General features: G+C 49.4%; 1 protein-coding gene across 2 annotated transcripts in view; it reads left to right on the top strand.

Moving 5' to 3' along the window:
• The window catches only part of ELAC2 (elaC ribonuclease Z 2), a 28,333-nt gene extending 18,238 nt beyond the window's left edge, over window positions 1-10,095 (top strand). For both annotated transcript variants that reach the window (XM_044983481.1, XM_044983480.1), the window contains exons 16-24: window positions 245-341; window positions 847-985; window positions 2,079-2,117; window positions 2,307-2,416; window positions 5,902-6,001; window positions 6,080-6,200; window positions 6,810-6,888; window positions 7,796-7,940; window positions 9,341-10,095. In XM_044983481.1, coding sequence (XP_044839416.1) covers window positions 245-341; window positions 847-985; window positions 2,079-2,117; window positions 2,307-2,416; window positions 5,902-6,001; window positions 6,080-6,200; window positions 6,810-6,888; window positions 7,796-7,940; window positions 9,341-9,595 — 1,085 coding nt within the window. In that variant the 3' untranslated portion in view covers window positions 9,596-10,095. The remainder of the gene's footprint in view (window positions 1-244; window positions 342-846; window positions 986-2,078; window positions 2,118-2,306; window positions 2,417-5,901; window positions 6,002-6,079; window positions 6,201-6,809; window positions 6,889-7,795; window positions 7,941-9,340) is intronic.
• The last annotated feature ends 12,395 nt before the right edge of the window (window positions 10,096-22,490 follow it).

Consider the following 22,490-nt stretch of genomic DNA (forward strand, 5'->3'; position numbering starts at 1 on the left):
CGGACATGCAGCAAGGTGTCCTGGTATCATTTTAGAAGATTTTTGTCCCTTTTCCCCCATCCCCACTCCATTAGCTTGGAGGCTAGGGGTCAAGACCCAGTTGGACGAGCTGACTAGCCTGAGGCGGGATCTGGAGATCTTATGCTTCGATATTGAACTTCTAACCTGTCTGGGAGCTGATCATACCACAATGCAGTGGGCTCTTGCCAGTATTAATGCAAAGCATGTTGTATATTTTCTCTAGGTAAAACTGAGCATTACCCAGAAATCGTTTTCCTAGGAACAGGCTCTGCAATTCCAATGAAAATCCGGAATGTCAGCTCCACCCTGATAAATAGCAGGTAAATGCTGGCACTCTGTACTTTTCCCTTCCAGTACGTGTGGAATCGCCAGGGGAGGGAAGTGGTTTGTCATGTGGATGGCTATACAGATGTGCCAGCATACTGAATGTGTGCCTCACTTGGAGATCATGGGCCTATTAACCCTGCAGATGCTGAAGGGATTGGGAATGGGCCTGGGAATGTTGAACCTTGGTCACTAGTTCAAACATACTCAAGATTCTCATTGTAGGTGGGCAAGGTGGTCTTGTGACTGCCCTCAGACCACCACTCTGCTGGACATCAGGTGTCCCCATTCCTGTCTGCATCAGGTCAGAGAACAAGAGCTGAAGCCGCTATGGAGACTGAACTTTCAGAGTTAGCCCCTCCAGGTCCTGTCTATGGAGAGACAGCACTAGTGGCAGACGTGCCGTTTGCTGCCTTTCCAGATCACACCCTGAGCTGGCGTGCTGGGCAGCATTCATTTATCCATTCTGCCAGCAATACACTCGCTCTTTCCTCTCGCCAGCTCTACCCAGTCGCTGCTCCTGGACTGTGGGGAGGGAACATTTGGCCAGCTCTGTCGCCACTACGGGGACCAGGTGGACAAAATCCTGTGCAACACAGCAGCCGTGTTTGTGTCTCACATCCATGCCGATCATCACACAGTGAGTATTGCGGGGTGGGAGGGTGGGTTAGAGGAGGCAAGTTCCCAGCTGGGTGTGGGCTGTATCCTCTTCAGTGGTGGCTCTTGTCACAGAAAGTTCTGTTGTGTGCTACTCATTCTCTCCTGTGAATGTTTCACTCCTGCTTGGCTCTTTAACCATTCCAGTGTCTCCATCAAATGTCCCGCCCTGCTCTGCTCCATGCAATTCTGTTGCCCTTGTTTTTAGATGTTCCTGAAATTAATATTGGAATAACTGTGGAATCCCCAAGCCTTGCTGAATTATGTTCTGCTACTAATCCTATCTCTTCCTAGTACTGGTCCCTGCAAGCCTGGGTTCAGGCATGTTGCTGGGGCTGGGTGAATAAACTTGGATTTTTACAGTACCTGTTTCTGGGGGGTTCTTGAGCTCCCAGGGGTATAAATTCAGCACTCCTCACCACTTGGAATGTGCTTTCACAAGAAGCTTCAGCAAACAAGCAGGCTCCCTGCTTCATGGTGGCTTGATCCAGGCAGGCTGCGTTTCGTGCCCCGATGGCTTGCACTTTACAGAAGGGCTTCCTTCTCCAAGGGTTGTGGGGAAAGGGGCAGCTGCATCCTTGGCAGAATCTGGGTAAGGTCTTTAGTGGTTAGTCACTAGCTCTTCTGAACCAGCGGGTGTTGGATCTGAGCGTTCTCTGCTACTTGCAAATGCAGCCATGGCACAGAACTCAGAAAGGAGATTAGGGTTTTCTCCTTCCTGGCTGACGTTGCCTCAGCTGCAGTGTTTCTCTTCCCCCCCCTCCCCCCCAGTTTTTATAAGGGTTGCAGCTTTCAGACGTGAGGTTTTAGGACACAGATTTACAAGGGTTTGGGCTACAGGATTGTCTTCTCTCACTGCTCTGGAAGGCAAAAGCCATCTGGGCAGAGGCAGCATCGGTGGGGAGGCCTAGGAGCAGTGGTCCAGTTTGTGTTATCTTCTCTGGTTTGTCCCTCAAGAGGTGCCCCACACTTCACTGAGCTGATGGAATGGCTGTGAAATCAGCTCTGTTAGTGCTGCCCTGCTTCACTGATGTGGGTTTATTACACAGTAACTGACACCATATTCTCTCTTCTAGGGCTTGTTGAACATTCTGCTGGAGAGACAGCGCGCATTCGTAAGTACCTCAGCTACTTCACTGCCATTTAAACCTTGGGGCCAAGTTCACCACGGGTGCCAGTGGATGTGGTTCCACTGACATCAATGGAGCAACACCTGCCTCTCCCTTGACACAAGGCAGGACTCAGTCTATTTCTGAAGCAATTTCTCCGGTACTGACTCTTCCTTGCCTGTTCTGCTCTTTCAGGCGTCCCTTGGTCAGCCATCAAGCCCGCTGCTGCTGATAGCGCCCACGCAGATCATGTCATGGCTACACCAGTACCACGACAACTGCCAAGAGATTCTTGGTCACGTCAAGTGAGTGCCTCCCTGGCTAGTTGCAGGTAGTTGAATTAGTGGGAAATACTCTCGCTGTGTCCTTGTCATTCACGGGCCAGGGCAAACTACTGCCTTACCCGTGCTGCAGTGCAGTATGCTGTACAGGCCCTGTCTGCTGTATTTCAGTTGATCTCTGCAATTGATGAGCACTTAAATTCAGCTGATCAGAGAATCTTAGCAGCGAAATGTCACCTCACTGCAAAAACTAACCAGCCAAAAGGGCTGATCTCAAATACCCCACTTTAGACACTGCCTTCTTGCTCCTTCCTCCCCTGGAGCCTGAGCGCACAGGTGGGGTTTGCACCATGCACTGGTGGAGCTGGAGTACGGCTTCAAATCACAGGCCTTGTGGCAGGCTGGTAGAGTACTTGGAGATGCTGGTTTCTCCTTAGTCTTCCCTTGGGACTCAGTGTGTAGGGTCAGGTGATTATATTCCAAGGGCACGTGCTTGGGAGCCAGGCATTAGCAGTGGCTGCTAATGACTGCAGTAGTTGGGGGCAGGAGAGCGCTGACTTTGCCCCATAGGGTGATGTTTGTTCCCCAGCCCTGAGGCCAGGGATCCCAGGGCCGAAGGGAGAGCTGTTCTTGTTGCTGGGCTAGGCACCCCATCCCTGACACTTCGGGTACATTTAAGCTGCAGTTGGGGAGCATGCTGCCCAGCCCACGTGAAAACACAAACTAGCACTGATCCAGCTAACACGCTAAAAATAGCATTGTGGTCACAGTGGCTCGGGCTAGCCACCCATGTCCACACCTAGGATCATGGACCGGCTTGTGGTCGGGTGGCTCATCCTTACAGCCACGCTGCTATTTTTTAGCACGCTGGCTCATTCAAAGCTAGAGCTTGTATGTCTACCCGAGATGGGGTGTTCAATTCCCAGCTGCAGTGTAGCCATATCCTGTGTCAGAGCCTGAGTGGGCAGGCTGGCTTCTGACTCGTGGCTCCAGACAGGTGGTGATTGCTATTCCTGTAGGGATTCTGCTCTGCCCTACTTGGGGATGTCACAGGGCCAGCATGATGATGAACAAGACAACCAGGACTCACCCAGGGGTTGTCAGCTTTAACAGTTGACTAGCCAAGTCCCAGTCAGTATCCGCTGACTAGCCCCCACCTCCTTCCTTGCCGTGATCCCACTTGCCCAATCTCCTGTTGCCTTAATGGGCTAACCTGCTAGTTGTTACTGGTTCTGGATGATAGTCCGACCCTCCCAGGTGTGTACTCTTGAGCTATAATCACCCAACTCTGCCCACTAAATCCTGAGGGAAGAGGTAGAAAGTAGCCCCCCAGGGTCTAGGCAGGCTTACTGGGTACTTGAAGGACTGGTGACAGGTTATCTTGTAAAACTGGGCCTTCCATTTTGAGTGCCTCTTGGGAGAGGCAGGTTCTGGAGAAGTGGCATAGTGTGCTCCCAGCAGTGAGCTGCGTGTTCTGTCAGTTCCTCGGGGGGGTGGTGGGAGTTAGATCTCCCACAGATAGAGGCCATTGCTGTGTCTGATCTCAAGCTGACAAAGACATAGCTGATGGTGGCACATGTGATGGTTGTCATGACGGTCTTTGTCAGGACCAAGCCTCAGCCACTGACTCTCATCTGCAAGCCGAAGCCACCAGTCTCTTCTCTTCCGCACCCCTCCTCCACAGCGTGATACGCATTGAGGGGGACTGATGGAACTCTGGGGCATTCCTCCTTGGAGGGAGAGCCATTGTCCAAAACTGCTCTGAGAACTCTGACAGGAAGGAAATAGATTGGCTTAAGAGCAGCCCTCGCTGTTGCTAGTCAAGTCAACACCTCATGATGGGCGGTAACAAGCCAGTATCGGGGGCCAAAGCATTGAGAATGGAACAGAATTCCTCCAGCAGCTCCAGTACTCTGAGCACCACTGGCCAAAACCCAAGCTGAGAAGGCTGGGCATTGAGAGCTTTCCCTGTGAGCATGCACAGCAGAATCTAGTCTAAATCCTTGCAATTCAAACTCTCATAGTAACGACAAAGCTTCTCTAGGATGTGAGGCTCTGTAATCAGCCACCAGGCAGACCCAGCTCAGACTGGCCAGGCTGCATACCCCTTGGAACAGATCAGGACTCTGCAGGCAACAACCCAGTTTCTTTCTTTTGGCTACTGCATAAGCACAAAGGAACTTCGATGCACTCCAGCAGCTTTTGGCATGAAACTTGCACTCCTCTTTGAGTTGTCATAGGTCATGTGCTTAGCGGGGCGATCCTTGAGGGGGAAGGTGGCCCCAGTGGGCACTCTGTTAATTGTTGACTCTCAGATCATTATAAACTCCTACCAAGCATCAATGCAGAGGTTCTCTGGGGGAAATCCTATTGCCTTCACTGGCACCCATTAGAAAGTTCTGTTCCCAGTAGCCTCTGATGGCAGACCATTAAAACCAGTGTCCTGTTCTACTGTGTGGGCTTTTCAGACTGTCAACGTTGGCCTACCCCCGCTCTTGTCAAAGTGTATGGCTGAACTCCCATTTGCTTCAGTAGGGGCAGAGTCAGCCCAATGCTGAGCACTTGGAAAAGCTCCTGCATGTTTGTAGGAGGCATGAATGCCGAGGCCTTATGTCAAAGGATCACTTTAGGTTTTGCAGTTGCATACCACTAGCTAGACTTGACCTTTCGGTAGCCAGGCTCCTTCTGTGTTACACTGTGTCTGGAGTTACAGGGCCATGTGACCCAACTGGGGGGAAGCAGTCCAGCACCATATGGCTTTGGAAGTTGATGAGATCTGCTCAGAATAGGCTCCTTCTAGGCCTGTGATCTCTTTGGTATTGTTCAGACGTGGCACTCCAGCTGTTAGTGCTGCTGCGCTTGGACTAGAGCACTAATAGCTCAGAATGTCAGGCAGTAACATCTCAATCCAGGGTGCTTTGCAGGCAGTTCCACTAATGCAGCGGAGGATGCTCTGACTTCTCCCCAGTGCGTGTTTCCATACTTTATAGTTTGAAAAGGGTGGATGTGGCTTGACATTGCTGAATTGTACTAGCCATTTATGCGATGATGCAAAACTTGCATGGCACTCCAGCAACCTAGCAAGACCTTGAGCAGAGATAAAACAAACAGGCATGAAGCAACAGCCCAGGCAAGAGAGTGGGAGAACCAAGGGAGCAAAGATTCCAGGAGGGGAAATTAATTTGACGATGGGAAGAGGGTACTTGGTGGATGAGTCTTCCCTGCTTATGGAGGAAGGGTGGGGGAAGAGAGAATGAGAGGAGAGCTGTGCAAACGGGCGTGGAGGGAGGGTGTTCTCATGGCAAAGGCACCTGCCCTGGGACTTGGAAGGGTTTGAGGATGAACAATCTGAAGTTGGACAAATAAAACGTGAATGCCCCAGCACAGACCTAGTAGATCTGTCCTGGGGAAATCTCACCGTTTCTCAAATGGAACGTGTTGCTCTGCTCACATGAACAGTTTTCAGTGAAGCCTTGACTTCCTAAATGTCTCCCCGTTTTCTTCTGCAGTATGATTCCTGCCAGGTTTCTGGTGGAAGGGGCAAATGTCGTTGGACCTAAAGCCAAAGCTCTCATTAGCTCACTGCTGGAGAAGTTTGACTTTGCAGAGGTAAGCTGGCTCGTGGCCAGGAGAAGGCAGCAAGAAGAGGGGTAACCTATTGTGGATAACACTTGTGGTCCTGTTCAGTTCCAGACATGCGAGGTCCGGCACTGTAAAAATGCCTTTGCTTGTTCGATGGAACACACATCTGGCTGGAAAATCGTCTATTCTGGTGACACGATGCCCTGCGAGGCCTTGGTCCGAATGGGTGAGTTGGAAAACGCGCAGTAATCACTTTGCCAACAGTTGTTGGCCTGTTAGTGAGTGAAACGGATGTCGATAAATCCTCCATAATCAGCTCTTGCAAGTGTTGGGGTGTCTCATCTCAAATGCTGCAGGGAGGCAGTCTTGGGCTCTGAGTAGAGACTGAGCGCAGAACAGCTCTGTATGTTAACTTGTGTGCTACAAGTATAACTAACCCTAGCTACACTGATCAGGTGGGACAAGGATTGGGATGTGTTATCTTTGCCTTTCTTTCTGGTTCACTGCTGGAAGTACTGGGGGGTAGAGAAGCACACTTGTCCCCTAATAAACATAGTGTCAAGTATTGAGGGGAGTCGTGTTAGTCTGTAATCACAAAAACAACAAGGAGTCCGGTGGCACCTTAAAGACTAATGGATTTATTTGGGCATAAGCTTTTGTGGGTAAAACACATCACTTCTTCAGATGCATCTGAAGACATTAGTCTTTAAGGTGCCACCGGACTCCTTGTTGTTTTTCTAATAAACGTAGAACGTGTCCTAGTTGATGCACTTCCCCCCCGCCCAATGTGGTATGTTCCACCAGAAGTGTGGAATGAATATACGGTCTTACGCAGGAAAAGATGCTACACTGCTGATCCATGAAGCAACGTTAGAGGATGGCTTGGAAGAAGAGGCAGTAGAGAAGACACACAGGTAGGGTATTTCTGGGAAACTGGTTGTCTTCCTAGGAGTGAGATACAGAACTGGGCTTAGCCCTCAGAGCTGGTGATGAAAGAAGTTTCTGTTGCCCAGGATGTCCTGGGTGCACGCAGATCTCCAGGCTCTGGAGGATCCCAGTTTGAGAGTTCGACCTCTTATTGATGGTGAACTAACTGGTTCTGTAACCTGGACACAGGGGGCATCCCCTCAGGGTAGGGAGCTGTTACTATACAGCTGGGTAGCTGGAGAAATGTGCTCTGCTAAAGGGGCCCTTAGCTGGTTACTCATTGGTATTGGGGTGAGGACTTGGATCATTTTGGCACCCCCTCACTCTTGAATTCACTTTGGGACCGATCTGAGCTGCGTGTTTCAGGACTGGTATGTGCCTTGTGAATGCCCAATTCAAAGGGGGTAAGAAGGGGAGCACTGTGCCCTACATGGGTGCAGAGAAGACCCAAGCACAGCTCATGGGTAAGGGGGAGGGATGTGGGTGTGGTTCTGGTACATGGGATGGGAATAACAAGCTGGCACCACCAGGGACAAGCATGCAAGTAAACCCCATGCTCCCAGAATTCTTCTAAAAAATGGTGAACACCCAGCTCACTACAGCCTTGCTTGCCCCCTCCTCATTGCTGGAGGGGCAAGTGTGACTCGCTCACTGTATGCCACATCTGCTGATGAGCAAGCTGTCTTCATGCACTGGCTGATTAAAATAAGAGCAATTCAAGTTCTCGTGCACTTGAGCTCCAGCTGGCACGTTTTGCCTGTGTTGGGTAAAGGCTGGGGCATTAGCACTTGGTAACGCTGCCTCCAGATCCCCTCATGGAGAGGGCAGTGCTGTCTGGCCTCTCCGTGTGGTCACCAGAGTTCCACTAACCGTTCAGTCTCGCTCCCCTTGCAGCACGACGTCCCAGGCGATTGGGGTTGGGATGAAGATGAATGCAGAATTCATCATGCTCAATCACTTCAGCCAGCGGTACGCCAAGATCCCGCTCTTCAGTGCAGACTTCTCTGACAAGGTTGGAATCGCGTTTGATCACATGAGGGTAAGTTGGGAACTTGAAGCCAGGCTCTCAAGGGAGCTGGGCTGTGCTAAAAATCGAGCTGTTTGCAGATCTGTTGCTGAACCCAGAATAGGAGACTTTCATTGAGCTTCCCGGGCACAATGGGTTCCACTGGCAGTGCTTCCTTGGGTACAGGGAATCTCTGCTAGAGGTGTACTGTTAGCTCAGCAGCTGGAGGTGAAGTCTTCAGTTGCCACAATCAATATGTGTGGGTGAACTTGCCAGCTGAGGAGGTGTCCAGAGGTAGCTCTTCTGAAGAAGGCTAGTTTTGCAGCTATTGTCCTTTCGTGGCCTTGCTGCAAACATAGGGGAGTTCATGTCTACAGTATTCACTGGCTGCCGGCTTTGTGCCCAGGAGCCTGCCTTGCCTGGTTCCACTGGTGTAGAGCCAAGAGGATGAGTGTGAAAGGAGAGGGCTTTTCTGTGCCACCTGCACAGTAAGAACTGAAAAGCCACTTGTCCAGAGGGAACCTTGTGGGGCAATGTTAGAGCAGCTGCTCCCAGGCAATGCTGGAACTCTCCCTCTGTGTGAGTCAGGTGCATGCGTTTTCAGGACTAACAGACTGATGGGCATACACTTCTAGTATCTGAATTCCCCTTGGCACTAACCTAATCCTCTGCAGGCTGAGGATTAGAGCTCTCTGGTCTCCAATAGCATAGCAAGGCGCCCCTAACACTGACTTCTGAGAGAGCAGCGCCTCTCCCTCCTGCCCACCCTTCCAGTGCTTTCTGCTGCCACCACAGCACTTACATAGCAATTACCACATCTAAATGGGTCAAGTTGTCTCCCAGAAAGATGTCTTTGTATGCATTGGCCCTCTCTAAATCGGTGTTCTAGATATGCTCCCCTGTGTGCGATCCAGGAGGGTTGCCTGACTGTGGGCCACTGTGTCCTCTGCCCCTGCGTGTCAAAGCATTATTGCTACATTAGGTATAATCCATGCACTGAATGCCATCCTCCCCTTCCCCTCACCTCATTGCATTCTTTCTGGGTGTGTCTTTACATGGCAAAAGGCTATTAAACACAAACTTGTTGCACTTGCTTATTGAACTGAACAAGTATTAGGCGAAGGATTGGTGCCCATTAACTCTTATATTATGTATTCCCTGCCTTGTGCTCAGAAGAGATCTTTTTACACAGTGCCATCTCTGGGGATTCAGCGATAAATAGAAAAGGAAACGCCCACTGCCCCTGTATTGCGATCTGGACCCCACTGGGCTGGGTGCTAGACAGACATAACGAGTGTCCCTGGTCTAAAGAGCTTGAGGTGTAAATGGATGAGACAAAGGGTGTAAGGGGAAACAAAGGCACAGAGCAAAATGCTATTCCTCTGCCATCTCCCCTCCCAGTGAATGTCAATCTGAAACTAATTGCCTTTCAGGTGTGTTTTGGGGACTTTGTGACCATCCCTAAGCTGATCCAGCCCCTGAAGGCTCTGTTTGCTGATGAGATTGTGGAAATGGAGGAGCGGAAGGAGAAGCGGGAGCTGCGCCTGTTGAAAGAGGCTATTATAGCTTCAGAGAAGCTGGCGAACAGCGAGAACAAGGCTAGCAAGTCGACCCCGGTCTCAAAGAAACGGGAACATGCAGAGAACCATCAGGAAGGGCCGAGCAAGAAGCTTAAAACAGCAAACTGAGCCAAGCAGCATACGGCCTTTGAAAGAGAGTAGCTCTGAGCAGCTTTGGGGAGTGTGGAGTGCTGCATACCCCCACCAAGTGAGGGCATGGGGTGCCTGTGGTGATGGGCTGGCAATGCCTGCAACTGCTACATGGGCGGGATTCCCCCTTGTGCTGACATGTATACTTGGTAATAATAAGCAGTGACAAGGTCTCTGGCCCATGTCAGCACATGCAATTCATGTTTCTTGCTGGTGCTACCAGCCAGCTGCCTTTCTCCCCCCAAGTGTTTTTATTTATTTTTGGTTTTAGACTGGAAGCTGTTGTGTGTAACAGCAGTTGTGATGACGGGAAGTCGCTGAAGGTGAGGTCCAGAAAACCCCCATGGGGCTATGGAATCTCCCAGAGTACATTAGGAGAGCCCCTGCTTACAATTGTGGGAATGTAACAGTGTAAATAAGGGTCTGATCCCAGATGATATGAGGTAATTCCACAATAAAATGAGACCCAATTAACAGTTTATTTTGGAGCTTGAGCTTCACTGGGCTTGAACACAGGAATCTTGAGTAATTTTGCAGTGTTCATCTTTATTATTATGGCTTTCTCAGTTTGATTCTACAAGTTCTGCTAGTGAGCAGATCTGATCTCTTCATAGTACTGATCTGAACAAAACAAACTGGGAATAGCTGAGTATGACCCTGATCCTAAATTGGTGTCATAGCCCTGCTGGAAAGACCAGAATCTCTCAAGTTCTTGAGCTATGGGTAGGGATTTATGCCTCCCTAGCATTACTCTGTATCACTTGAGTTAAGGGAAAATAATCTTCCTTTGCCACACAATCAGCTCATTTTGTTAGTGTAACTAAGGAGCTGATACCAAAGTTGGATGCTTCTCCTCTACTGCTCTGGAGTAGAGACTGAAGTGCTAAATAGGACAGCATCGCTGTAAAGCTTTTTCAATCAGAGGGCTACGTGGCTGGTTAGACACCAAAGGACTGAGTCCCATCCAGCTGATCAAGTACTGGATAAGGGGAAAGGGAAGGTTCACAAGTGAACTAACAGAGGGTGTGCTGCTGAGAGAACAGCACTCCTCTGCTAACCAGTGGAACAGTTTACCAAGGGCCATGAAGGATTTTCCATCACTGACAACTTTTAAATCAAGATTGGCTTTTTTTTTTAAATGATTCTTTAGTTCAAAAGGAATTATTCGGGGGAGGGGGTTGGTTCTGTGACCTGTGCTCTACGGGAGGTCAGACTAGATTATCACAGTGGCTTCTTCTGACCTTGGATCTCTGATGTGTCAAACTAGTGGTGTTCCTTTCTCAGCTCAGCTGTGTGGTTATTGCAACAGTTGCAAGTGCATTTATGGGGAGACCCTGCTTAACTGTCTGGCTTAATCAGAAGGTTTTTTTTCTTGTACCAAAAACTAATTTTAAGCAACTAATCCTACATGAAAGGTTTACTCAAGAAATGGTGGTAGCAGAGCTTTAAGAATGTTAAATCTTCAGTCAGTGAAAATTGAAAAAAATTGGCTAAATAACAAATCATTTGTGGTTTAGCAGGGCTGTAACATAGTCTACAGAGGGAAGCTATAATGACAAGTGCAATTCAATACCGCAAAAAGTCACGAGGTTTTGAGACCCTGTGACGCTTAGTGTCTTTGTTCATTGGTCTGAATTGTCTGATATAACCTAATCCCTGTTATCATTTATTTATCTCCTAGGAATGCAGCCCTATGTAGTGTAAAATAGCTGCTGTTTAACAAGGCACAGTGACAACACACTAGTAAGAAGTCTCACAGAACTGTTCTAGGTAAAGCTATTACTAAAATGCAGGCAAAGTAGTAACTGGAAAATCTGAACCCGTCTCCAGATGAGGGTAGGAATTTTCACAAGTCTGAGCCATTGCCAACAAGTCATGGATAAATGGAGAGAGTGAATAAGAATAGGAAAAAAACCCATGTGCTGTACTAGTCTTCCTCACTGAGGCAACAGCAATCCTGGCTCTTTACTGATCCTAATTAATTAGGGAATTCAGTACCCTCTGGGAAGCTGTGCAGGGGTGGTTAGGGCCAAAGATATGTACAGTATTGTCATTCTAATTGCAAAGTTGGGCATGTTGGGTGGTGCACAGGTGAATTGCTCTGGCTGGAGCTTGGCCAGGGCCACAGGGCTAACTGATTTCCCAGTGTGAGATTGTCCTCTTGTTCCTCACTTTGAAAGGGGGGCTGTTACCTCCACCCAGATACAAAAGTAAGTGATGTGCCTGTGGAACATTTTCTCCCTGCTGCTACACGTGTCACTTCTGCCCCACTGCCCAACATGCAGCAGCCCCTGTCTAGAAGCACAGCTGGCTTCTGTCCATGCTGCCCACATAAAGAAACCCGCTGCCTTCATTTCCCCATGCTCCGCACTGCTGTGCAGCAATGGCTGGCAAAATCTAGGCTCCTCTCACTAGGCTGGGAAGCCCTGTGTTCCTCCCAGCCAGGGGCTGCTTGTCCCAGAGCTGCCCTCTGGCTCTGGGAGTTGTACAGGAAATGGGGCTTTGTGCTGGTTTTGGAAGACCTAGCAATATGCCCCACAACGAGGTGGTACCACTGCCCTAGGCAGAGTGAGCACGTGCACAGTAGGGACCAGCCCCAGCAGACAGCATTACATAAGAGCCACAACCAAAGGTCCATCTAGCCCACTATCCTGTCTTCTGACAGCAACCCATGCCAGGTTACCCTGGAGAGAATGAACAGACGAGATAATCAAGTGATCCATCCTCTGTTGTCCACTCCCAGCTTCTGGCAACCAAAGGCTAGGGACACCATTCCTGCCCATCCTGGCTCATAGCTACTGATGGACCTTATCCACCAAGAACTTCTCGTTCTTTTTTTAAACCTAGGTATGCTTTTGGCCTTCACAACAACCCCTAGCAAGGAGTTTCACAAGTTGACTGTGTTGTGTGAAAAAACACTTCCCTTTGTTTTAAATATGCAGATTATTTCATGTGGTAAGCCCTAAGTCCTTGTGTTATGAGAAGGAGTAGACAACACTTCCATAAAGTCTATTTTTTATTAATCTCCCCTCATAGAGAAGCTGTTTCATGCCATTAAACTTTTTTGTTGCCCTTTTCTGTACCTTTTCCAGTTCCAATATAGTGTTGCTCCCTCAACAAGAGGGAGTATCTCCATGGGGCCAGTCCTACCCACACCTACAGAGTCAGATCCAGGACAGTTGGAGGGTGACAATCTTGGCCTCTTAAGTCAATGGCCAAGGGTTTCGCCCTGAGCCTCTTGGCCCTGTGGTGAGTAGCATGTCTACAGCCAGTTTAGCTGTATTGACCCCAGCATGATTTGTAGTACCATAGTGCTAGGTGCTGTCCGAACACAACAAAACAGTTCCTGCTGCCAAAATGTTTACAGTCTCTAAGACAAGACAAGGAGGGAGCACAAGGAGACAGTGGTGAGCAGTGTGAAGGGCAGTGGTCTCAGCACACCAGCAGCCTGACTTGTCAAATTTTTGTAGGCCTGGACAAGTTGAAGGAGTGTAATAGTTAGGCCTGGTCTACACTTCCAACTTCGAGCTAGTTACATCACTGAGGGCTGTTTTGAAAAATGTCATGCCCAAGAATTCTTCTGTCAACCTAGCTATGGCATCTGAGGCATTAATTACATGGACAGAAAAACCCTTTCTGTTGATGTAGGAACTATCTACCCTATGGCGCTATAGCTGTACACCATAGTGTATCCCTACTCTTAGTTTTGCAGGTATTTAGGGGGAGCTTTTCCAAGCTTGTGGGGCAGTGGTGAGAAAGCACAAAGGGGCTTATTTTAAAAATAACAAGGGGGTGATCAGAAGTGGAATTAGACATCTTGATACTGAATGAGACGATGGGGTGGGGATATGCCATGAAGGCCATAAGCAGGTGCCTACTGGTCTAGATGGGGGGCTTGCTTCTGCCTTTCCACTCACCCAAACCTGCAAAGCACTATGCCTCTTGTGACACTCACACAGTCTGCAGGTCTGTCACATATTCCCCCCATTTCATTCATTCATGCCCGTCACCCCAACCGGGGTATGGGCCGCCAACCACAGATCTCCATAGTCTTCTATCCTGGGCCATTCGCTCTAGCTGGTTCCAGGTATAGCCCATTTTTTTGCCATCAACCTGAAGGTCGCGTCGCCAGGTATTTCTTGGGCGGCCTCTTTTCCGCTTGCCTTGGGGGTTCCACTGCAGTGCCTGTCTGGTGATGTTGGTTGGCTGCTTGCGTAGTGTATGTCCTATCCAGCCCCACCTTCTCCTTCTAATTTCTTCCTCTGCTGGGAGTTGATGGGTCCTCTCCAAGAGGTGGATGTTACTGATGGTGTCTGGCCAGCGGATCTGGAGAATCCTTCTGAGGCAGCTATTAATGAAGGTCTGGATCTTCCTGGTGGTTGTTTTGGTTGTCCTCCAGGTTTCAGCTCCATACAGTAAGACTGATTTCACGTTGGAGTTGAACAGTCGAATCTTTATTGCCAAAGACAGCTCTCTGGAGCTCCAGATGTTCTTGAGCTGTAAGAAGGCTGCTCTTGCCTTACCAATCCTTACTTTGATGTCTGCGTCTGTGCCACCCTGCTGGTCGATGATGCTACCTAGGTAGGTGAAGGACTGCACTTCTTCCAGGGGGCTTCCATTCAGTGTGACTGGGTCGTTGCTGATGGAATTGATCCTAAGGATCTTGGTCTTGTCCTTGTGGATGTTGAGGCCAACCTGTGATGACGTGGCTGCCACTACGTTGGTCTTCTCTTGCATCTGCTGTTTACTGTGCGAAAGGAGTGCAAGGTCGTCGGCAAAGTCCAGGTCATCAAGCTGGGTCCACAATGACCATTGGATTCCATTCCTACGCTTGTAAGTGGATGTCTTCATAATCCAATCGATGATGAGAAGAAAGAGAAGTGGTGACAACAAGCATCCTTGTCTGACTCCGGTTCGCACCTGGAAGCTGTTTGTGAGCTGCCCTCCATGGATCACTCTACAGTGTATGCCGTCGTATGAATTCTTGATCAGGTTGACCACCTTTGCTGGGATGCCATAGTGCCGAAGGAGCTTCCAGAGGGTCTCTCGATCCACGCTATCGAATGCTTTCTCATAGTCAACAAAGTTGATGTACAACGAGGAGTTCCACTCCATAGACTGCTCGACTATGATGCGGAGCGTTGCTATCTGGTCCGTGCATGATCTGTTCTGCCGGAAACCTGCCTGTTCATCTCGTAGCTGTGGATCGACGGCATCCTTCATTCTCTCTAAGAGGACTCGGTTGAAGACCTTCCCTGGCACCGACAGGAGTGTGATTCCTCTATAGTTGGCACAGTTGCTGAGGTCTCCTTTCTTGGGGATTTTGATGAGATATCCCTCTTTCCAGTCAGCCGGAATCATTTCTTCTTCCCATATTTTCTCAAAGAGGGGGTACAGCATTTCCACTGAAGCATCCAGGTCTGCTTTCAGGGCCTCTGCTGGGATATCGTCAGGTCCAGCCGCCTTCCTGTTCTTCATCATGGTGATGGCTTTTCTGATCTCGTCTCTGGTTGGTTTATCGCAATTGATTGGGAGGTCCTCGTTGGCTGGGTCGATGTCTGGTGGATTTGGTGGTGCTGGTCTGTTCAGGAGTTCCTCAAAGTGCTCCGCCCATCTGTTCATCTGTAGTTCTATTCCTGTTATAGACTTTCCCTGCTTGTCTTTAACGGGACGTTCTGGCTTGCTGAACTTTCCAGACAGTCGCTTGGTAGTATCGTACAGCTGTTTCATGTTACCGCTGTATGCTGCCTGCTCTGCTTCTGCTGCCAGTCCATCCACATAATCTCTCTTGTCCTTCCTAATATTCCTCTTAACTGCTCTGTGGGCTTCAGCATACTCTTTTTGAGCTTTGGCCTTTGCTGCTCTAGTCCTGCTGTTGTTGACTGCTGTCTTCTTCTTCTTTCTGTCTTCTATCTTTGTCAAGGACTCTGCTGTGATCCACTCTTTCTGCTGGTGTTTCTTAATTCCAAGCACTTCCTGGCATGCTGACCTAAGTGTGTCTCTCACTTTCTGCCATCTGTTGAGTACACTGTCTTCCTCTTCCTCAGACCGATCCTGCAGTACTGAAAACTTATTCTTCAGCGTCAATCCAAAATCTTCCTTGGTCTTATGGTCCTTCAGAAGGTTGACGTTGTACTTCGCTCTTCTGTCTGACGCGTCGATCCAGTTCTTCTTCAGCTTCAGCTTCAATCTGGCCACCACTAAGTGATGGTCGGACGCCACGTCTGCTCCTCTTCTAACTCTAACGTCCTGCAAGGATCTTCTGAACTTCTTGCTAATGCAGACATGGTCGATCTGGTTTTCTGTCATGCCTGCTGGCGATACCCAGGTACTCTTGTGGATCCGCTTGTGAGGAAAGATGCTGCCTCCTATGACCAGGTTGTTAAGTGCACACAGATCCACAAATCTCTCTCCATTCTCACTCATCTCTCCCAGAGCATGGGTCCCCATGACTTGTTCGTATCCTGTGTTATCAGGTCCAATTTTGGCATTAAAGTCTCCCATAAGGATGGTAATGTCTTTGTCTGGGAGAGTCTCTAATATTTTCTGGAGTCTGTTAAAAGTAGTCTTTGTCCTCCTCTTCACTGTCATTGGTTGGAGCGTAGCACTGAACAACATTCATCTTAATCCTCTTCATTTTAGTTCTGAAGGATGCTGTGATGATCCTGGGACCATGTGCCTCCCAACCAATCAGTGCTCTCTGTGCCTGCTTGGACAACATGAAGCCTACTCCCTGTGTGTGGTGTGCGTCGCTCTCTTCATGTCCTGAATACAGCAACAGCTCTCCTGTCAACAGTCGTCTCTGTCCAGCTTGCGTCCATCTTGTCTCGCTAATGCCTAGTAGGGTCAGGTTGTTGCTCCTCATCTCTGCTGCAACCTGCGCCGTCTTTCCTGACTCGTACATGGTCCTCACGTTCCATGTGCCGATGGTAATCCTCCTGGCTGCAAGAAGGGTGATCGGCTTAGTGGCTTCCTCGCGGCTTTCACCACCCAGCGTCATGCATCTTCGAGTTGAAGACCCTTCTTTTTCTAGGCTAAAAGTCTCTGTTAACTCTATTGTTGGCGTTTCTGTAGCAAGCTGATTTTTACAGGGTGGAGTTGCTAGCCCCACGCCCAACCCTCCTCCTTTACCCTGACTTGGGACAGGCAGATGGCCCCAAAGGACCTCTCTGGTGGAGTTATATTCCCCCCACAACCAGCAAACTATCCATGCTGGTTGCCTTGAGAGAGCCTTGCCTCACAGAGTGCCTGGTAGAAGGGATGTTTGGCTACTGGCAGAGACAAGAGCCCCTTGGTTGTAATCCCTGCTCTTCACGTTTCTGTGCCCTTCATGCTCACAGCCCTTTTGGGGAGAGAATAGCTATAATTCTGCTTCACAGCTGGGGGGAGGGGTGCATGAGCTCAAAGCAGAGACTAGAATGCAGCTCTGTAATGTAACCACCTCAAGCCTCGCTTTCTTTGCCACACTGTCTATTGGAAAGATTGGACTCAATCTTGTGAAACCCACCACAAATCTCCATCCTGGCTTTAGCTTTTAAGAGCCCGTTGCTGCTTGCATGCTATTGGTTGTAGTTGTTCAGCTCAAGTAACCAAGGAACATGCATTTAGACCCAGAGAATCCAAGTTCAGCCCCTGATGATGACACACACCCCCCCAACCGGGGCACTGTTACACTGGGCTGTTCTGCTGCTAGACCATACGGAGTTCCCGGAGCCAGGGGGAGAACTCGGCGATCCTCACACCCAGATTTCTAGCACTAGTTCACAAATAGTTGCAAGTTGTCACCCAGTGGTAAAAAGTGTATTGTAGCTTCCTCTATGGGCTGCTCCTCACAGAGGATAATAGCAAGGCTTCACTGGCAGTTTTTCTGATATTACTTGTATTGTGGTAGTGCCTGAGAGCTCACTGTGCTACTAGGGTGACCAGATGTCCCGATATTTAACCCTTTGTCCCGCGTCCCCATCAATGTATGATCGGGATGACATTTGTCACAATATTTAGGTAAGGAGGCAAGTGGGAGGGAGGCACTGACTCCATGGGTGCTCTGGGGCTGGGGCATCCATGGGGAAAAATTGCAGTCAAGCTCCCTCATCCTCACCGCCTTCTCCCCCAGGGCCCTATCCCCGCTCCTCCCCTCCTGCCACCTAACAGCTGTTTGGTAGCGCTTTCTGGGAGGGAGGGGGGAGGAGCAGGGATGTGGTGTGCTATGGGGAGGAGGTGGAGAAGAGGCAGGGCAGGGGTGGGGACTTGGGGGAAGGGGATGGAATGGGGGTGGGGCACGGGCAGGAAGAGGCAAGCAGCCACCCAGCAGAGGGAAACTCGGTGCCCTAGGGGTGAGTGACAGCTGGGAAGAGTGAAGAGGCAAGTGAGTGGCAGGCCAGGAGGTGAGTGGGGGGGCTGAGTGGGGAGGGAGCGGGACCTGGGGCAGAGCCTGGGAGGAGTGGGGGTGGACTGTGGGCAGGGCTGATGGCACCCCAATGTGTCCTGATATTTTTGTGTGGTGATCTGGTCACCCTCTGCTACCCACTCTGCAAACCCGGAGTCCCTGCCTCTAACCCTAACTGTGCAAGCTGTTAGGGCGGTAGGTGGCTGTGCTGTGGATCTGAAGGTTCAACCCAGGGTGAGGCAAAAAACAGCATAAAGCCTGAGCCTGCTCCTGTTCATTTTCACCTCCCTGTCTGTGGCCCCAAGGAGCCCAGAACCACCCTCCTTGCACTAGCTACGTCGGCCTCTGGGAGGAGGAAGCTCAGCCTGGGGTAGATAGATGTCATTCCCAGCTTGGGTAGACAGACACATGCTAGCTCATATTGACGGTGGCCAGTGCCAGGAGCCCCTGAGGGAATGAACAGGTAATCATCAAGTGATCGATCCTGTCTCCCATTCCCAGCTTCTGGCAAACAGACTAGGGGCACCATCCCTACCCATCCTGGCTAAGAGCCATTGATGGACCTATCCTCCATGACTTTATCTAGTTCTTTTTTGAACCCTGTTATAGTCTTGGCCTTCACAACACCCTCTGGCAAATAGTTCCACAGGTTGACTGTGCGTTGTGTGGAAAAAATACTTCCTTTCAGTTGTTTTAAATCTGCTGCCTGTTAATCTCATTTAACCCCTAGTTCTTGTGTTATGAGGAGTAAATAATACTTCCTTATTTACTTTCTCTGCACCAGTCAGGATTTTATAGACCTCTCTCATATCCCCTCTTAGTCATTTCTTTTCCAAGCTGAAAAGTCCCAGTTTTATTAATCTCTTCTCATATGGCAGCCATTCTATACCCCTAATCATTTCTGTTGCCCTTTTCTGAACCTTTTCCAATTCTAATACATCTTTTTCGAGATGGGGTGACCACATCTGCACATAGCATTCAAGATGTAGGCGTACCATGCATTTATATAGAGGCAGCATGATATTTTCCGTCTTATTATCTATCCCTTAATGATTCCCAACATTCTGCTCGCTTTTTTGACTGCCGCTGCACATGGAGTGGATGTTTTCAGAGAACTATCCATAATCACTCCAAGACCTGTCTCTTGAGTGGTAACAGCTAATTTATACCCCATCATTATATATGTATTGTTGGGATTATGTTTTTCAATGTACATTACTTTGCATTTATCAACATTGATTTTCATCTGCTATGATGTTGCCCAGTCACCCAGTTTTGAAAGATCCTTTTGCAGCTCTTTGCAGCCTGCCTGGGACTTAACTATCTTGAGTAGTTTTGTAACATCTGCAAATTTTGCCACCTCACTGTTTACCCCCTTTTCCAGATCATTTATGAATATGTTGACTGGTCCCAGTACAGATCCCTGGGGGACACCACTGTTTACCCCTCTCTATTCAGAAAAGTGGCCATTGATTCCTGCCTTTTAACCAAACAAACATGTAAAAACATGTATAAAAAAACAAACGAAAAAAAAAACACGGGAGATGCTTGCCTGCTTCCGAGGGCCAAGAAAAGCCTTTAGCCCAGTCAGGCACCCAGGATGGAATCTTCAATTTCTACAAAATAGAACTGGTGGGAAAACATAGGACATTAAATCATGTGCCATGCATCCAATGCAGGCTAAAAATAACAGCAGGCTAATGGAGGCCTTTCAAGCAAGAAAGAGGAATAAAGGAGGAATCTCAGCTCCATTCTCTTCAATCTACACATGGGTGACCTACCAGCCCTACTGGAACAGTCCCCCAAAGCTAGGAGTCCCACTGCACAACTCTGAGATAAAGTGCTGCTATATGTGGCTGATGTGGCCACACTATCTAGCCAGCCAGTCCAGAGAAACTCTGCCATACCCGGACCCTACAGGTCACTCTGGGAAAACTTAGAACACAGACATTTCTGAATGAGCCCCACATCAACCAAACAAGAGTAGAACTGTGCTACAGAGCCATGGAGACTGAACACACTGTGCCATTGCACTCCACATTCTTTATGAAAATATGCTTATGAATCTGAATATGATATAACTGGAATATGCTTTATGCAAAAGGTCTCTTGTAAGGTATCATTACAAAGCCTATATTCTACTGTGTGTGTTCATCCTATTTGTTTGCATGTGTTATTTCTATGTCTGGAGTTAGGAGAATAAGATATAAACTTGTATTACTGATGTAAATATATTAAGTGGAGGCCATTAAGGGTGCTTCAGAATCAATGAACTGTAAATGGCTCTGTTTACCTGAAAACCTTCCCGTGTACCTGTGGGCCAGCTCAGAAATAATGGAGGCTGGGGTCTCACAGGACATGTGATCATGTCACCTGATACTGGAATCCATCTTAAATCTGGTACTTTTCCATTTAGATGGAGGGGTGGGGACCCAGAGAGACAAAAGATTCCCGCCTTGTGCCAAAGCTATAAAAGGGGGTGGAGCAGGACAAAGGGTCCCAGTCATGAGAATACCCCTGTTTACCACCTAAGATGTCTGCTGGAACTAACAAGGACTGTATCAGGGGAAAGGATTGGGCCCAGACTAGGAAGGAGTCTAGTCTGTGAAAGAAGTTTATTGGACTATCAGGGTGAGATCTTACCTGTAATTAGTTTCTTAATGTATTAGGCATAGACTTGCGTGTTTTGTTTTATTTTGCTTGGTGACTTACTTTGTTCTGTCTGTTATTACTTGAAACCACTTAAATCCTACTTCTTATACTTAATAAAATCACTTTTATTAATATGCCCAGAGTAAGTGATTAATACCTAGGGGAGCAAACAGCGGTGCACATCTCTCTATCAGTGTTATAGAGGGTGGACAATTTATGAGTTTGCCCTGTATAAGCTTTATACAGAGTAAAACGGATTTATCTGAGGGTTGGATCCCATTGGGAAATGGGTGCTGGAGGTAGGTAACCTGCTGAGCAGTTTTCACTTAAAGCCTGCAGCTTTGGGGGCATGGTTGAGACCCTGAGTCTGTGTTGCAGCAGGCTAGCATGTCTGGCTCAACAAAGCAGGGTTCTGGAGTCCCAAGCTGGCAGGGAAAACGGGCTCAGAGGTAATTTCAGCACATCAGGTAACAGTCCCATGGGGGGGTCTTTGTGACTGAACCTATCACACACACCTTCCCAGTAGGTCACAATAAATGCAGCAGGGGGCGTCACACTGGCTCTCAAAGCACAAGAAAAAGCTCTGCAGGCTTCTATGCCACAAAGAAAACTGTGTCCTGCACAAGAAGTTGCTAAAACTATTGCCCAGCCACATACAGCCCACTCTGCTAGAAGGCAGGAATGTGATCTTGGGGTTTGCAGTACCTGGGACAAACCCTGACAGAAACCCTATCCCTGCAGTTCTGCAAACAAAGCTGTGCAGAGGAACTCTAGCACCAATGGTGCCCAGCAGAACCAGGCCAATTCCCCTTTCCAGTCCATCCCCTTGGAAGGACATTCAGCTTCTGGTGACATCCCAATGCTGCAAACGCTCCCTCAGGCACAAAGCACTAGAGCAGGGGGTTTCAACCTTGTTTTATTTGCAGACCCCTTTGGGAATCTTAGTCTGCAGACCCCCAGAGTTCATGGACCACAGGTTGAAATCCAAGTGCAAGCACAGTCCACTCCTTTGTGTCACCTCCAAAGCTGGCAGGGTCAGGCCATGGAACCCCACAGAACAAGCCAATCCCCCCCCCACTGGCAGGAGAGAGTGAGAGTGAGAGTGTGTGTGTGTGCGCGTGTGTGTGTGTGTGTGTGTGTGTGCGCCATTGAACCAAATGGTAAACCCTGGATATGATGGAAACTACTTCAAGCCAGGGGGTGTGGTGGTCCCCCCCTCTAGTTCCAGCACCCCAGTTTTAGCACCCATGCACACTTAGGGTGACCAGATAGCAAGTGTGAAAAATCACAACAGGGGTGGGAGGACAATAGGTGCCTATAAATGAAAAAACCCCAAATATTGGGACTGACCCTATAGAATCGGGACATCTGGTCATGCTGGGAGAGACAAGTGAAACCCCAGGTGAGCCAGGTGCACGTGGCTGTCAGAGTGATGGCACTAGGACACGCACAGCGGGGGCCAAAGGGGTGCGGGGCGGGTGCCTCTGTGGCCCTGGGCCAGCGGGGGGTAGGTGGGGGTGGCATGTGCCATAGTCCCTCGCACTCATCGCGAAACACCCACTCCGGGTGGAGCCACAAACCTTCGCCTCCTGCCGCTCAAGGCTCGTCCAGCCGGAGGGAACTGGAGCAGCCCCGGCGGCTGCCTCTGGCGGGGGAGGAGCCGCGTCCAGTCCCCAGAGCAACCGCAGCTCCGCCCTGTACACACGGTCGCCAAGGAGCCTCCGCGGGCAGCCGGCGCGGAGCATCAAGCGCAGCCCCGGGCCCCCAGCACAGCCCCCTCCCCGGACCCTGTCCCGAGCGCAGCCCCCAGCCCCGGACCCCCAGCACAGCCCCCTC

Source organism: Mauremys mutica, chromosome 12, assembly GCF_020497125.1.
Source record: "Mauremys mutica isolate MM-2020 ecotype Southern chromosome 12, ASM2049712v1, whole genome shotgun sequence".
Classification (NCBI taxonomy): domain Eukaryota; kingdom Metazoa; phylum Chordata; order Testudines; family Geoemydidae; genus Mauremys; species Mauremys mutica.